The sequence below is a fragment of the Phoenix dactylifera genome, unplaced genomic scaffold, assembly GCF_009389715.1.
Source record: "Phoenix dactylifera cultivar Barhee BC4 unplaced genomic scaffold, palm_55x_up_171113_PBpolish2nd_filt_p 000112F, whole genome shotgun sequence".
Taxonomy (NCBI): Eukaryota; Viridiplantae; Streptophyta; class Magnoliopsida; order Arecales; family Arecaceae; genus Phoenix; species Phoenix dactylifera.
This window is the reverse complement of record NW_024067684.1, coordinates 957,517-975,000: the sequence shown is the minus strand read 5'-3', so window position 1 is coordinate 975,000 and position 17,484 is coordinate 957,517. Positions and strand designations below refer to the sequence as shown.

The 17,484-nt window shown below is 39.8% G+C and overlaps 2 protein-coding genes across 8 annotated transcripts in view; one reads left to right on the top strand and one right to left on the bottom strand.

Moving 5' to 3' along the window:
- The window catches only part of LOC103717997 (cell division protein FtsZ homolog 2-1, chloroplastic), a 23,668-nt gene extending 16,933 nt beyond the window's left edge, over positions 1 to 6,735 (bottom strand). For 4 of the 7 annotated variants that reach the window (XR_605760.3, XM_026808810.2, XM_026808809.2 and 1 more), the window contains exons 1-2: positions 6,446 to 6,564; positions 5,325 to 6,102 (exon numbers count right to left, since the gene is read on the bottom strand). Coding sequence is in view for 6 of the 7 variants with exons in the window: in XM_026808810.2 (XP_026664611.1) it covers positions 5,325 to 5,984 (660 nt within the window). In the remaining variant the exon portion in view is untranslated. Of the gene's footprint in view, positions 1 to 5,324; positions 6,103 to 6,248; positions 6,277 to 6,445; positions 6,565 to 6,587 lie in introns of those variants that run through there. The other 3 variants (XM_039116584.1, XM_039116583.1, XM_039116585.1) reach the window with 3 other exon arrangements.
- The window catches only part of LOC120104799 (photosystem I P700 chlorophyll a apoprotein A1), a 15,769-nt gene extending 2,627 nt beyond the window's left edge, over positions 1 to 13,142 (top strand). The window contains exon 2 of the mRNA XM_039116582.1: positions 13,079 to 13,142. Coding sequence (XP_038972510.1) covers positions 13,079 to 13,127 — 49 coding nt within the window. The 3' untranslated portion in view covers positions 13,128 to 13,142. The remainder of the gene's footprint in view (positions 1 to 13,078) is intronic.
- Positions 13,143 to 17,484: the final 4,342 nt, after the last annotated feature.

The following is a 17,484-nucleotide window of genomic DNA, read 5'->3' as shown; positions in this document are numbered from 1 at the left end:
AGGGGAGAGTACGTCAGATGGAATAATTTCTTAGACGTATTACCGTATCCTCAAGGGTTGGGACCACTTTTTACGGGTCAGTGGAATCTTTATGCTCAAAACCCTGATTCGAGCAGTCATTTATTTGGTACTTCCCAAGAAGCCGGAACTGCATATCCAAAGAAGGTTTTCCCGTGTACCAAAAAAAAAGAAGGTTTTTTGGTATGCTCATCACAGAATATTTCTACAATGTTGGAAGGACCTACTCCTATCTCCTATATACAATAAAGAAACATATATTTATATATTCATATCTGCAATCAATTGACAATCATACTTCAAACGATGCAAAACCAAAATCATTGATATATGTTATAAAATACATATATCCATATAGGATATTATGTGCAAGAATTCTTACCTATGGCGATAACAAACTTAAATGAATACCGACCCACTGCTCAATCTATGTACTGGGGGCAAGGTGTCCTACTCAACACTTTCTTGCCCAGATGGTTGCTCACCTACAAAGCTAGATATCAATATTGGAATAATCATAAACGACCATGAATAGTGGAAGATTATGGAAACACATGGCAGATGGTCGTAACAATGTCGGTCTGAGACTGCTCCTAGGGCTGCATAACGTCGGCCCTAAACCACTCCTAGGATCAATTGTCAACCTAGGTTTATCTAGATATCTGGACCCTCCATTGGTCCATAAGATATCTAAAGAGAGAAAGTGGGAAAGCAAAGAGAGAAAGTGTGAGGGAGAGAGAGAAAGAGAAAAGATAAACATGACATACTGGATCCATATTCTTCTTCTTCTTTCCTTTTTCTTAGGAGCCTCATAAACTCTTCAAAATATTGAAAGAAAGGAATAGGGATAGTGGCTAGATGGCGGTGATAGGTGGCGGCTTGAGAAATAGCGACCAAGGCGACATCAGTCGACTGTAAATAGCCAACAGTGGTGGTCGACAAACAAGAAAGAAACAAATCTCAACCCAAAGAAACAAAAATAGGACATGACGTCTGTTGTGGCTCAACCCACTCACCGGTGGTTGAAGTTCCACCATGCAAGTTCTGGCGTCCCACCATGAGGACCAATGAGGCTTGGTTGGAGGTCTGGGAAGGACCACTATTGTCAAGTAACTGGGAAAGAATAGGTGGAGCTGAAGAAAAAAAAGTTGAATTGGTTAAATCCCAGTGAATTTCACAGTGAGATCTAGGTCGATAACTGGTGTACAAGGAAAGGATGGGAGGAGGAAGGGTGTCGGTGAAGTGGGAGGTGGCAATGCCTCATCTCCATCGATGATGCGGCTGTGTCAAGGTGCGATCGATTTTTTTTCTCGAGCGATGAGTTCTGATGCATCAAGAGGGTAGGGGTGAAGCTTCATAGAGACGGTCCCTAGCCTCCTCTTGGGACTCCAACTCCCTTCGGGAGTCCGTGAGGGAGAGGAGACTCCTATCAGGAGTCTGCTACATTTAGGGCATGGGTGGGGGTTGGGTGTTTCATTGTTCTAGTAGAACCGAGCCTCACGTCCCCTCCCCCCTCCTCCTTTAGAAAATTCCATCCTCGAAATTAACTTACCTAAGAATTTCTAACGTTGAGCATACTTAACACATATCTCATCCTTGAGCTCCAAAGTAGCCTCCTTAACTAGGAAAACCAAATCAAATCCTCTATCATAACACCTTCTAAATTAGAGTTAATATTTTTGGCTAGGTTCAAAGTGACTTAACCCAACATACTTTCGTTGCGCAACTCTGATCCAACTCATCAAAATTCTCTAGGTTTGCTAAATAATTTTCGATCAAAATACTAGTCTACACTAGAATTGTCAAGGCCCAAAATTTATCAAACCTTACTGACTATAACTTGAGATACAAATTGTCCAACCCTTCTATACTTATCGTACGTCAAACCCTATGGATCATTTTTGTCACAATTTCTAGTCATCTTAAACCTAAGCTTTGATACCTTGCAACACCTGAAAGTTCATCACAACCTCAACAAAACTGAAAAATAATGATCATAATTCATAACAAAATATTCTATATTATCAAATAACAAATCTTGTACAATTTACAAAATTCAATCATCCGACCAGTATTAGTGATGATTTACCTATTCATCCTTTCATCTGTGATCTCAACCATAGCCAAACATTGATCATTTTGTAATTTTGAAAAGGAAAGGGAAGAGATAGTTTGAGTTTTATAGTCTAGAAAGAATCCCCCGCACTCACACCAATATAGATAAAGTAAATTTAAAATAAAGATTATCTATAAACTATATTAAAATGCAGGAAAAAAATCATAAAACCTCATGCCGACTATTCAGCATAGCTCAAATAAATCCGTATAGAAATGCACACATAAATGTATGTCATCAAATATGCATCTCATTCAGAAAAATATATCAAATATATCATCAATCTAAAACTTTTGCTCACAGTGGTTTCATATGTCTTATCTTCCATTACCGTCCAGATTTTCGATCAATAATTATCTTTCCGACTTGGCCTATCCACGATCATGTTTTGTCCTATGACTGGCAAACCATAATCCCATGCTTTAGCCTATGGCGGCAAATCATAATATTCATGCTTCGGTCCGTGGTGGCAAACCAAAATATCATGATTTGGCCCACAACTGGCAAATCCATAATACTCACACGTCGGCCCATGACTGGCAATGCATAACATGACTAGTCCAAATCTTTTTTCTCAACAATCAAATTATTCAATTTCATCCGTGCCAAAGCAAATATAATTTCATATTATGTTTCTTGCCAAATTTAAACAACTAGCATCATATTCAAAACAACCAACATCATCAATATCCTATACATGTATACAATAAAGAAACAAATGTTTATATATTCAGATCTACAATCAATCAACAATCATACCACACAAAACCAAAATCAATATACGCTACAGAATACATATATCCATATAGGTGATTATGTGCAAGAATTCTTATCGATACTTTCTGCAATGGACGGAACTCCTCTTTCTATCGGAGGCGGTGGAAGCGGTGTCGGCCCTTCGAACTGACCGCTTCCCGATCTCAACCTCCCCCCGGCTGCTGAGCCGGAGCCTGCCTCTTCTTCAGAGCTGCTTATCAAAATTTGAGAAAAAAATGAGCAGTAGATGACTTTCAAAGAGAACAAAGAAGCCATATCATCGAATCTCACCGCCAAGATGCTCCCCGTAAATCTTGACTTTGTCGGGTTCCGGGGCTATAGCCTCTTTTTCTTTATTGAAATTTTTTTTTCTTTCTCTCCCCTACGGACAAAGAATGGAGTCCAATAGCTAAAGGGATGACTGGTCTAATCATTTATCGGGAAAAATTGAACTACCGACGACAAACTCAAATGAATAGCAACCCACTCCTCAATCTACGTACTCAGGGGCAAGGTGTCCTACTCTGCCCAGATGGTTGCTTACCTACAGAGCCAATCTTAATATTAAAATAATCATAAACGGCTATAAACACAGGAAGATTATGGAAAGACAGAGCGGATGGTCGTAACAAGGTCAGTCCAAGACTGCCCCTAGGGCCGCATAACATCGGCCCTAGAGCCCTCCTAGGATCAATGGTCAACATAGATTTACCTAGATATCTGGACCCTCCACTGATCCATAAGATATCTAAAGGGAGAAAGAAAGCAGAGAAAGAATGGAGAAGAGAGAGAAAGATAAACAGGATACATAAGACATGTAGTCTTCTTCTTCATTTCTTTTTTTTTATTTTTTTGGCAAAAGGAGCTTTATGGCCTTCTCAAAATAGAGAAAGAAAGGAACAAGGCCAGTGGCTAGATGGCGGTGATGGGTGGCAGTTTGAGAAGAAGTGGCCAAGGCGACATCAGTCGATTGTGAATGAATGACAATGGCTGCTGGCAAAACAAGAAAGACACAAATCTCAACCCAAAGAAACAAAAATAGGACACGACGTCCGTCGTGGCTCAAGCCACTCACCGGTGGCTGAAGCTCCACCATGTAAGATCCGGCTTTCCATCATGAGGATCAACAAGGCTTGGTCGGAGGTTTGGCAAGGACTGCTATTATTAAGTAACCAGAAAAGAATAGAGGGAGCTGACGGAGGGGAAGCTGAATTAGTTAAATCCCAGTGAATTTCATAGTGAGATCTAGGTCGATAACTGGTATACAAGGCAAAGACGGGAGGAGGAAGGGCCAGTGAAGTGGGAGGTGGCAATGCCTCATCTCCACTGATGATGTGGTTGTGTCAAGGTGCGATCGATTTCTTTTTTTTCTAGGCTATGAGTGCTGACTCGTCAGGGGGCTGGGAGTGAAGCTTTATGCAGACGAAGGCTAGGAAACCCTAGCCTCCTCTTGGGACTTTGATTACCTTTCGGAGTCTGTGAGGGAGAGGAGACTCCTATCAGGCGTCTGCCACAATTAAGGCCCAGGTGGGGGTTGGGTGTTCCACCGTTCTAGGCCGGTCCAATAAGAGTCGAGCCTCAGAAGAGTCCCACTAAGATTGATATGGCGGATCATATCAATCTCCTTATTTTTTTGGTACAAATATAAATCTCCATTTTTTGTGGAGGAATAAGATAACGGTTGATAGAAAGAAGTGAAGGGCTAAGGTCGTGGTAATGGACTAGAAAAGTCCAAATTAATTTTCATAATTCTCCAAAGTCTGATTTGGATGTTGGATATGCTGTAATATTTTCTCTTATTTTTTTAATGAAAGTAGTTTAGGTTTGACCTAACCCCTCTCAAAAAAAAAAAAAGATCAATAAATATATCAAAATTGATGCACAATTTGTTTCTTTTATCAAATAACTTACGTTCCATAGAACTTTGAAGGTTACCCATAAATGCTTCATCTCAATGTTCAAGGGAATGTCTAATCCCCTCAACCAATTGGTCCAATTCACATGAATATTGGCAATAGCAAGCTATGAGAATAAATCCTAGGGAAAGTTGAAATAAAATGTTCAGTAGGAACATACAAGATCATCTAAGATGAAGACAGGGAGGAAGCTTAAAAACTCGGAATATGTGTTGTATTATGAAAAATAAAAATTAGCAGTAAACAGACGGTGGAAATATAAAAAACACAATAGTGTAAATCTTAAGACATGGATCAAATGCGTTAGAAGTTCAAATAACACGTCATCTTCATTTTTCTAAAACACAACAAAGTAATAGAAAGTGTTGTACTAAGCATCAAGCATAACAACAACAACACTCACGTAATCTAGATTCATGAATTAAGATGGTTTTCCAAATTAATATATTGAAAGGAAAACATCTCATAGAAATGAGCATTATTTTTCCAATACCAGCAGTAACATATTATGAATTTACCGTTATAAAGACCATGTCAGCACTGGAAACCGCCTCCTCTATTGACTCTTTGCTCTCCTTGGCAGCATTCATCCCAATATCTGGGTTCCCACCGGCACCAAGACCTCTAGTCAGCTCGTGACCAATTTGCAAGCGATTTTCTGGATAGACAGGAGACATCCTCATTGCTTGAACATCTGTATTGACAATCCAGAACTCCACACCTTTCATGGAACTCTCAATCATTCTATTAACAGCATTGGATCCCCCACCACCCACACCAATAACCTTTATCTTGGCCTCTTTATAATTATCGGGCAGTGAAGATTCCCTCAAGCTTTCAGTTACATTGCTGCCCAACTTGTCCTTCTTCGAATCAATGATCTTGTCAGTCGTCTCTCCTCGGAGCATGGAAACTTCAGGGTGCAGATGCAAAAAGGGATCTTTATTGTGGTATGAACCAATGTTATGGGAATTCGAGTTTGCCGAACATCTAACCCAAGAACATGAAACAGCCCTTTGACCTGAAACATAAAAACCATTCCTTTCATTCAAAAAAATGTTGAATGAGCTACATCTGCCTGACCCGTCCACTGTCAAACTCCTCCTCCCAAGAATCGCTGAAACACCAACCGGACATCGACCATCAAAAGGTGCCAGGCACCATACATTCGCCGCCATTACAATCCAAAGACAAGATTTTTAGCAACTGGTATGATTAGAAGTACCGAAGAGCTTCAAAAACCCAAATGCCCAAGTGCTTGCAGTTCCATCACATACTTCCTTCCATCATCTCTCACTGAAACCACCGATCAGAAAACACTCAATAATCAGACAATAGCAATAACACCTTGAAAATCAACTAATAGTAACTGGGAAACCTTTCGAACGTCCAAGTATTAAAATTTTAAAAAAAAAATCCAAACAAATACGACATCAATCTACCAGAGCAAAGTTTTCACATTTGATGGACCTGAAATATAAATAAAGCCAATAAGACAATAGACAAATCCATCAAAAAAAACAAAAAAAACAGAATCAAAAGACTAAACGGTGATCTGGAACAATAAAAAACAACCAAGCAATCGAAGGAATGTATTTTAAAGGAATTACTAAAAAAGCCAAGCAAAAGAACTCTATACCCCATTCAAACGGATTTCTCCACCAATGCCGATAAAATTGTCCAACCAAAGGCATAGACCAAACTCATTGGAACACATAAAAGGGGGAAAAAAATCAAAAAGGAAAAGAAGGGAAAGGACAAAAGGAAAAAGACAAAGGCACCTGCCAGATTTTTGTAAGGCCACAGGTAACGGAGAAAGAGCGCGCGAGAGGGGAGGCTTTTGGTGTGGACTCCAACGAAAGGGAGGAACGGAACCGGCTCTTATCGTCGAGGGGTTTAAGCGATTGGTCGGGCTCTAAAACCACAGGTTTCAGTTCGGGGGCAGAATGCGACGCCGGGCGAGGACTTGGTTTTCCTCTTTGCTGTTTTAGATCCGGGTTTGGGGGGAGGCTATTCTGGGAAATTCCGGATCAGGTATAATTCCAATAGTACATGAGCTACGTGACGTCTGATTAGGCATAGATGGCTGTGATGGCAGCAGTGGTCTCCATAGTCGTTTAATTCGTTTTAAATGCACACTTGGTCCCACTTCTCAGACGACAGACGACACTTGGATTGCAGGGATTGGATGAGGGGAATGGATATCGATTTCTGGGCACGTGTTAGGGCTGATGATGCCGTCCTTGTGTAAATATCGCCAAACCGCTGCTTCCATTATTTGATATGCAAGGAAAATACCCCTGCGATGCAGGGGAAGGTTAATACGCACAGAATATTAACAAAAATAAAATATAAAGATATAAATTTTATATTTTAAATGTAAAGTATTGAATTGGAGAATATTTCTTACCAAATATATTATACACAGAAATAAGTTGCACTATATGTAACAATAAATAGTGGTTAAATTTTAACAAGTTAGAAGGTGCATTGAATATAAATCAATATGAAATTTTAGACTCATAAATTATCGTATGGGTAAAAAATCAAGATTTAGATTTTAAGGTGTGCCTCAAGATTGTGTTTAGTGTATTTTCTTTTTTCGGGTTAAAATCCTTCATAATATATGCACTTTATATTCGAATCCTCATTAAAATAAAAGAAAGAAGGCGGAAAAGAAAGAAAGGGTGGAAGAAGAAAGAGATAGTTATGAAGGTTATTAAGACCTAAAACTATGGTTATTTAAGAGTTTAGTTTTATTTAAAATCATTTTTTCCTCTATTGTTATTAACCTCGCCAGGCATCTAGTATGCCCAGCAATTCCTAATCACCACCCACTCTCAGCGCGGGCTAGTGGCATTGCCGTATGTGGAGTATGTGAAGTGGTTGATCCGATAGTACCTGGTGGCATTGGTCGAGTCCTTTCCCTCCCTCCACCTGCAATGATGGTGGCACGGTGAACCTTCTCCAGGCGAATGATACCATCCTCATTGTGTACCAGGGCGTCGTCTACAACATCCTCACCATAATCTGGCTCTTTGAGCCCTATCTCCACTTTTCGGCCGTCATATTCCTTGCACATACCCGTCACTAGGGGTGCCAATTGGTCATGTCGAAATGAGTCATAAGTGACCCCGATTCAACCCGGTTTTTTGTTTAGATCCTAATTTTAGACCCAGACCCAACCCAATAGAAAATCAGGTTGGATCGGTTCGGGTCCACGGCTACAATTTTTAACCCAACAGATCATTTGGGTTGGGTGGGGTCTATATATAACCTGGACCCAACCCAAAAAATTTGGGTCTAGTTCAGGTCTAACTCGAATCATGCCGGTGCATTCAATGATGATGAAAAGAAAAGCAAAGAATGTCATCTTACAATAGTTGTGGATATATGAGGATAACATATAATGAGTAAATTCAGAAGAACCATGGCTTTCTTGAGGTTCTTGTGGGTTAATTGAGATAGGTCTTACATACCACAGGATCCTTCCAATGATCTAAAATATAGTAGCGTCATGTATTTTCTTTTAAAAAAATAAATACATCAGAAGAACAGAGGAAGATAGTGGTAACTTGGTCTCACATTCACCACCAAGCAATAAATGTAGCTTTTTAGTGCAATGGATGGATAGATGGCAGGGGGATCTGATTGTTTGTCCAATCAATCACACTCGGTGGGAATTAAAGTTAAATATTGTGAGGCCCGTGCGGGCGTGTGTTTAGTCCCACATCGGTTATTCGCTGGGTAGATCTTGGGTACTTATACAGGATCAAAGAACCCAAATAATAACTTCCGGCTAGCCATTTTGGATGAGATCCTGGGTTGTTACAAATGGTATCAGAGCGGACCCAGCCCATAACTTATGTGGACTAGGAGACACTGCAGCACGGATCCATTGGGGTTGACCACGGACCGATCGTGGTGTTTGTGATTAGATTTGAATGGATTTGAATCCTTAGCCTGACGAGGACGTCAGGGCTTGAACGGGGGGAGTATGTGAGGCCCGTGCGGGCGTGTGTTTAGTCCCACATCGGTTATTCGCTGGGTAGATCTTGGGTATTTATACAGGATCAAAGAACCCAAATAATACCTTCCGGCTAGTCATTTTGGGTGAGGTCCTGGGTTGTTACAAATATTGCGATCATTTTCAAGAAAACAACCAACTGAATACCACATTTGAAGTCCTTAACTCATCCTCTTCCGTGTGGAGGGTGGCAAGATAGGTTAGAGGGTAGTTACTTGCTGCTAGACCAGCGAGATTAGCGTCCAAAAACCCACCACCTTGCAGTAGGGCCTCTCACTATTTCCACCCAGTCTTTGTCTATAAAGGAAGATACATAGAACCGCTGAATCGCTGTGGATCTGTGGGCCCAAAATGGATAATTCGGATTCTGGTTGTGTTGGATCGGATCATTGGGTAAACAATCCAAAATTGACCAAAAAAATAATGGGTTGAGTCTAGTCAAGATTCAGTAAACCCAAACCCAAATCAAAAAATGGAAATGGTCCCATTTGAGACCCCGACCCGGCCCCACGGTTCCTTAAAAATGAGTCGGATCGAATCTAAACGAGTTGGGTCGGGTCGGGTCATGGGTCAACCCGACCCATTTGCAGCCTTACCTGTGACATGGTCGTCAAGCCTGATTACCTCAATGTCAACCACTCTGGCTCCATCATTGTTCCCTATCTCCAATCTTGGGTTTTCCCCTCCTCCAACCTCGTTGATCTCGTCTTCTCCCTCTCCCACCTTTTTGACCTCGATCCCTCCACCCTCTACACCTGCTATAGTTCCAATAATTCCACTACCCCTAATCCTAAACTGAATCCCTCCTTTTTCCATCACCCCTCCCCATCCCCAATAGAAGTAAATGTTTAATCGAAAAAATTGCATATAAAAATTTTGCTCCCTCTCCCACCTCTTCAGCCTCAATCTCCTCCTTCTACTCCCGGCCAAACCACAATAATCCGACTACCCCTAACCCTAATCCCTCCTCTTCCTATCAACCCTACTCTTCCCCAATAGAAGTTAATATTTAATCAAAAAATTGTATTTAAAAAATAGGAATAATCAAAGAAAAATACTAAACTCCTTGCTAATGGATTTTCTTAAGTTTGAAGAGTCCATATAAAATACTTACTCCTTAGACATCTTTTTCTAAAATATTTTTTCATGAAGTCTTCTTATTTTTCTTAGGTTATTACCAATTATGCATTTGACTATTGTTTTGTCTGCATCTCTCTTTCCCATCTTCCTTCCAGGGGGCAAATGAGTCTTGCTGCAGCATCCTATACTGGAGGCCCATCAAGATGGATAGATCCAGACCGGCTATCATGGCTGATAGCTCCTAGCTGTAAAATAGACCCCAAAAAACTATCAGTCGATTTGGGAAAGCTCATGAACTTACATCTGTTGGAATATTTCAAAATTCCAATTCTACCCTTTTTTGTCTTTTCTTATTCTGCATTGTACTTTCTTTAGTCCCACATTGGAAAGAGATAAAACTCAAAAGGTTTTTATATAGTATTCAACCTTTTAACTTGGTGAAGCAAAGAAAGTAAGTAGCACATGCGCGCACGAGCCTAATGGAGGTCCAAGCCAAAATTGGCGAATCCGATCCGGAAATGTTTAACCGGGCGTGTCGCACTCGATCATCGCGCGCAGGGGGAACCCCCCCTCTCTCTCTCTGTGTTTTCTGTATTTCCGAGAGCCTCCGAGGGGCGCGATCTATTCTTAAGGACAGTGAAATCACGCCTCAATTGATAAGTTCTTCCTTCTTTCATCTATTATTTTTATAACAACATCTTCTCCTCTTTGCCTCCAATTCGCGTTCCACTTTGAATGCCACATTGCGAATTGAAGCTGGGACTGCTTTGCATGGTCTGATATCTTTTGATCTAGTATTTGCAAAATGATGCCTCATCTGAGTTATGCCACCCACAAACTCATCTTGGCAATATTTACGTCGAACCGTCCACCTCTCCTGCACCATATGCTCCCACTGCACATCTTTACTCCTTGGCATTATTCACTGCAAAAGATATCAATCAACATATGCAGACAAAAGGAATCAAAATCATAAAAGAAAAAATAAAAACAACACAAAAGAAGGCAACAACAACTAAACTGAAACAACAACTGCAACACAACTATTGAAGTTGGAAGAGAATGGGATTGAGAAATGGACAGAGCTCAAGAGGAAAATGAGAGTGAATCTGGAAACAGAGACTTGTATTTTGTTGTTCTCACAATGCCCTGTTTAAATAGTTACAAGAGCAACAAACTTGCTCAGAATCTGTTTCTGCTAAAAAAAAACGGTTATAACTAATTAAACTGTTAATCCTCAACTAAAGCAGCTTATCCATACTAACAGAAATTTGTTTGTGCCAGATCAGTTTCAGCTTGCTGTTTTAACACTTCCTCTTAAGATGGAGTGTGTATATCATGCACACTCATCTTGGATAGTAATGAATGAAACAAATGACCACTAACTACTTTAGTAAAAATGTCAGCTAGCTGATTATGAGAAGATACATGTAAAGTATATAGAATTCCTTCTCGAATTTTGTCTCTGACAAGATGGCAATCCAACTCTATGTGCTTTGTTCTTTCATGAAAAACTGGGTTGGCAGCAATATGTAGAGCGACCAGATTATCACAAAACAAGATTGCTGGCCTATCATGTTTTACTTCCAGATCTGCAAGTAAGTATAACAGCTATTGAATTTCACAAGTGGCTGAAGCCATTGCTCTATATTCTGCTTCAGCCGATGACCTTGATATTGTGTTTTGTTTCTTAGATTTTCAAGACACCAATGCATCCCCCAAAAATGCACAATGCCCTATTATTGACCTCCTTGTATCTGGGTAACTAGCCCAATCTGAATCTGAGAATACTTTTAGATGAAGATCATTGGATGCTAAAAGAAAATCCCTTGTGATGGTATGCCTTTAATATATCTAAGAGTTATGTGAGCTACATCCAAGTGAGGCTGCCTTAGTTAATCCAAAAACTGACTTAATACTTGAACAACAAATGACAAGTTAGATCTAGTGATGGTGAGATGAAACTAATCGTTTATATGCTAATAGATCTTCTAACAGTTCTCCAGAAAATATGTTAAGCTTCATGTTCCGCTCTTGTTGCCCAAAAAACAACCCCAGAGAAAGAAAGGAAGGGGGGGGGAGGGGGTTGAATTGGGTTCTAGTTAAAATTGGATTCTTTAAATTTTATCTAATACGGTTAATGAAAGCTTTTTTGATTTTAAGCAAATGTAATTGAGTAGTCTATAAGAAAACAGTAAAAAAGTAAAGCAAGATAGATCACAACACAAACACAAGATTTTTATAGTGGTTCAGAGTCAACCCTTGCTCCTACATCCACTTCCTAAGCTTCTCTTGGAAGTTCACTATAATCTTAAGATTACAGCCCAGTTGTTTTACAAGCTTACAACCCAACTTGTTGTTTTTGCAGGATCATAACGAACCTAGTCGATTTTTCCGGCTCACCGACTAAAACCTCTCCATTTATTTTCTCGGGCTCACAAATAACCTAGTTGGTTTTACGAGCTCACCAGCAAACCTTAACCCCTTAATTCAGTCCCCTAATTAAATCAAGTAACAAATAACAAAGAAATAAGTTTTAAATATTACAAGCTTCTAGATAAGCAGATATAGCAATATAAACAAAATATAAAGAAAGAAGCCCTCAAATAGATTTTGCCGATAGAAAACTTTGCTTCTCCTTTACTGGATCCTCTCTTGAATGCGCTTGTAATTGAGGATCACTTCAATAAGCCTTTAATGTAGACCTAACCACGGTTCCGGAACCGTCGGTTTCGGTTATGGAACCGCCGGTTCCGGTTCCACAAAAATCTAGAACTTTAACCGGAATCGAAAATAGTCGGTTCGGTTCCAGTTCTAGAACCGCCGATTCCGGTTCCGATTCCAGACGGTTCCGGTTCTAGAACCGCCGGTTCCGATTCCGGTTCTAGATGGTTCCGGTTCTAGGCGGTTCCGGTTCCGATTTTAAACGGTTCCGATTCCGATTTTTCAACATAAATTATAATTTTTTTAAAAAAAAATAGATTGTGTAATTAATTTGGAAAAAAATTTAAATACACATAGATTGTGTAATTAATGCAAAATGATATTTAGTTACATTAAATAAATTTGGAACTACTTTATTTTATTATAAATGAAAAAAAAAAGAAAAAAATAGGCTTGAACTTAATTAAAATTAAGCTGCCTACGTATCCTCTTGGGGTTTAGAGGAATCAAAGCCCTCGTAGTTCACTTACCTTCATGGTTGAGCAATTAACCCCCTTACCTCAATGATCAATCACTATCATTGCTGCCGGCTGTAGACGATCCGCTAGTTTCAATATCAAATAAGTCTTCACTATCCTCAAATGTGTTCACTTGTAATCTACGTTCTGCCTTTCTCCAATCGTCAACACATGCTTGGGCTTCCAAGTTATTCGGCCTTAAACAAGATCGTCGCTCATCTAAGATTTGACCTCCAGCACTAAATGTTTGCTCAACAGCAACGGTTGAGCATGTGCAAGCTAAAATCTCCTTAGCAATTGCCGAGAAACCTGAGAATTGGTTTGAATGCTCCTTCCACCACTTTAATATTGGAAATTGTTGATCTAAAATGCTATCACCAAACTCAAAAGAAGTGGTTAGATAATAATCAAGTTCCACACTAGAATTTGATGAACTCCTCGGGCGCTTTTGGCGTTGCAAAATCATTTGCTGTGCAACGCTAAGATTTGCAACATCTCCAATGCCTCCAATATTACTGCATTGTTGAAGGGTGACATTTTTACCATATTTTGCATTGTACTCATTGTATAAATTAATAATATTATTTTTAACCATAAAAATAATATTTAAAACATCAATATCTTCTTCAAAAGGACCTAAACAACTATAATATGCATTTAGATAATCTGTCAACCATCTAATTTACTACGTGGATCAAAAATAGATGCAACAAGATTCAGAGGTGGAATATTTTTATAATAATTAAGCCATTTCACTTTCATCGCAGAAATAGGAGCTTGCAAATCATTATCTTGCTCAAAAGTTTTAATAGCATCAGCAATATTAACACATTCTAAAACTAGTAAATGAGCATTAGGATAATAAATACTATATTAATTATTAGTAGCATCATTAAAACTTTTAAAACGGCCATAATTTTTTTGCAAACATCCCACTCCTGGAAAAATAAAACCACACTAGAAATATTATTTACAATAAAAGTACATAATAATTTTTTGTAAGAAAAAGTTTCATTTAAAAGTTCATACATGGAATTCCAACGATTTGGAACATCTTTAAACAATTTTTTTGGCCTCATATTATGAAGCCGACAAAAAGAAAACCACTCCTTCATAATTTGTGGACGAAACCATATATACTCTAACGCATTTTTAATTGGCTGAAGATACTGACCAAGGGATTTTAAAGCATCTTGAAATTTAAAACATGACATGCACATCGTATATGAAAATATTTACCACCAAATGAGGGTTTACAAAGTTTTTCAAGATGAGGAATTGAAGCAGTATTTGATGATGCATTATCATAAGAAATTGAAAATACTTTATAAACTAAATTATACTTGTCCAAAATATATTTTATTAGTTTCCAAATATTTTCAGCAGTGTATCTTTCGTCAAAACCTCTAAAAGCAATAAGTCTTTTTTGCATTTGCCTTTCATCATCGATCCAATGACATGTGATACCCATGTATGAATGGACTTGCCAATGATCACTCCATATATCAGAACACAAAGAAACATTTCCATTAAAAGATGACAGCTCTGGAAGAATCGGCTCGTGAACAGTTGGAGTCGACTCGAGCACTGTGCCTTGAAAACTTACTTTCTAACTTTTCTATAAGAGTCGGCTCTGGAAGAGTCGACTCGAGCACTATGCCTTAAAAATCACTTCTCTGTCTTTCCTGTAAGAGTCGATTGTAAACAGTTGGAGTAGACTCGCGCTCTGCACTTGAAAAAAAACTGCTCTCTGTTTTTACTATAAGAGTCGACTCGCCTCATCTGGGAGTCGGCTCAAGGAAGTGCCACACAATAACCATATGTGAGAGTCGACTCGTGAATTTTGGGAGTCAACTCGAGTGCAAGGCAAATACTTTAATGGTTCCAAACATAAGTAAAGTTCAACTTGAATTTCCTGAACCATATTCTAAGGCATTCTTACAAGTTTGAAAGTATTTTACCTGTAACACTCACTTGAATTCATTAGTACAATATGAAATATACTCAAGTGTTTTGGGCTCATCAAAATCAAATAAGGAATCAATAATCACTCAGCAGCTCTATTAGGGTTTTGGCTACTCTTGCACCAGTGAAACCAATATCCTCAAGTATTTGCAATGCAAATTTTGTTTGGCAGACTGATATACCTTTTGTAGACCTTGCTACTTCTAAGCCCAAACAAAATTTCAAAGCTCCTAAGTCTTTAATTTTGAATTGATGATTAAGTGCAGACTTGAGAACATTTATTTCTTCTAAATCATTTTCAGCGAGTATAATATCATCAACATATACTAAAAGAGCAATAAATGAATTAGCTCTTGATATGGTAAACAATGTATAATCTGCTTTAGACTGCTTGAAACCTTGTTGAATTAAAAAATCAGAGAACTTAGCAAATCATTGCCATGATGCTTGCTTCAAACCATACAAGGATTTATTTAATTTACAAACCACTTGTGTTGATGAAGACTTTCCCTTGCTGCCAAATCCAGGAGGCATTTTCATATAAATCTCTTCATTTAAGTCACCATGTAAAAATGCACTATTAACATCAAGTTGTTGCAAGTGCTAATTTCGGGCTACAGCTACTACCAACAAAGTTCTAACAGAAGTAAGTTTAGCTACTGGAGAGAGGGTGTCAAAGTAATCAAACCCTTCTTTTTGAGTGTAACATTTAGCAACTAAATGAGCCTTCAATCTTTCTAGAGTACCATCTGATTTAAGCTTTTTCTTGTAAACCTATTTGTAATCTATGAGATGTTTTCGGTTGGTAAAGTCTCGCCACCAGTGATGGCACACCCAATTTACCATACCTGACTAGCTGGCAAACCACCTCCCAAATGGACACTACCTCTGTCGCCTCACCTCCCCTAGGTAAAATCCCAGATGAGCTGCTCAACCGACCTCAATGACGCTACAGGGGGAATGGCGTTAGACAAAAGATATATCGAAATGGAACTAAGCACTGACCACGCCAAGGTAACCCTACCCATCATAGAGAGTGCATGCATCTGCCACCCCTCCATCCTGTCTAATATTGAGCTCCAGAGAGGAATAGTCCCCTCTGCGCAACCATCGTCTCAGAATCAGAACACCCAAATATCTCAGTGTACCCTTCTGCTCGTCTACTTCCAAAATCTCCATAATCTCGGCCTTGACATGAGTCTTGGTCTTCGGGCTGAAAAAGATTGTAAATTTGGCCTGATTGATCCGTTGGCCGGAAGCAATATAATATGCCCAAAGGATCCTTCTAATCACATGGGCGGTCTGCCAGGTCGCCCCTGACAACAATAAACAATCATTGTCAAATAGCAAATGGGACATCGGAATAGCTCCCTGCACTAGCCTGTAAGCCTCTAGGATCTGCAAATCCACGGCATGCCGAAGAACTCTGGATAGTGCATCTGCACAAATAATGAAGAGCAATGGGGACAAAGGGCATCCCTGGTGGAGCCCAACAGATGAAACAAAAGAATGGGAGGGCGTATCGTTTACCAAAATGGCAAAGGAGGGCCCCCTCACGCAGCCCCTAATCCATCTGATCCATGTCTCGTGGAAGTCGAAGCTCTGTAGAGAATGTCAAATAAAATCCCAGTACATCTTATCATATACTCTCTCCATGTCAAGCTTGACCCTCATAAGACATCTCCTCATCGGGGCCCTGTTGAGATCAAACATAAACTGCTGGGCAATTAGGATGTTATCTGATATGCTTCTCCCCCTATAAAAGCTCCCTGCTCTGGACTAATGATCTTGGGTAACATATCCCTCAATCTGATTGCCAAGATCTTCACCGTGACCTTGTACAATGTGTAGCATAGACTGATCGGCCGGAAGTGGCCAGGCTCAGTAGCATCCTGTCGCTTGGGGAACAAAGTAACAAAAGTCCTTTGCCACTCCGGAGACATCGAAGCTGTACTGAAAAATTGCTGGATGACCTCAATCACATCCTGTTCAACTATCGATCAGTACCTGCGAAAAAACACCGATGGGAAGCAATCCGGCCCGGGTGCCTTATCTCCGGCTAGGGACCACACCGCCTTCTGAATCTCCCTCCCTGACACTGGCCTAATGAATACTGATGTATCCTCATCTGAAACTCTCTCTGAAGGCATGGGTAGGTTAATCAGAGTCGTACTCCCCATCTGCTCAGTCCATCTAGCCCTGAAGAACTGCTCCAGCACCCTGCGAAATTTGTCCGGGTCCTCTGTGATCTATCCATCCTCTCTCCTAATAGTTCTGATCCTATTCTGCTGTCTCCTGATTAGTGTCTGCTCTAGTGAAAGAACTTTGATATATCCATGTTACCTATTACTGAGCGCACATTAGTGGAAACCCCAGCTTGTGGCGCGCCGCTATCTCCGCACGTGCGGCCGTCTCGAACCAGTA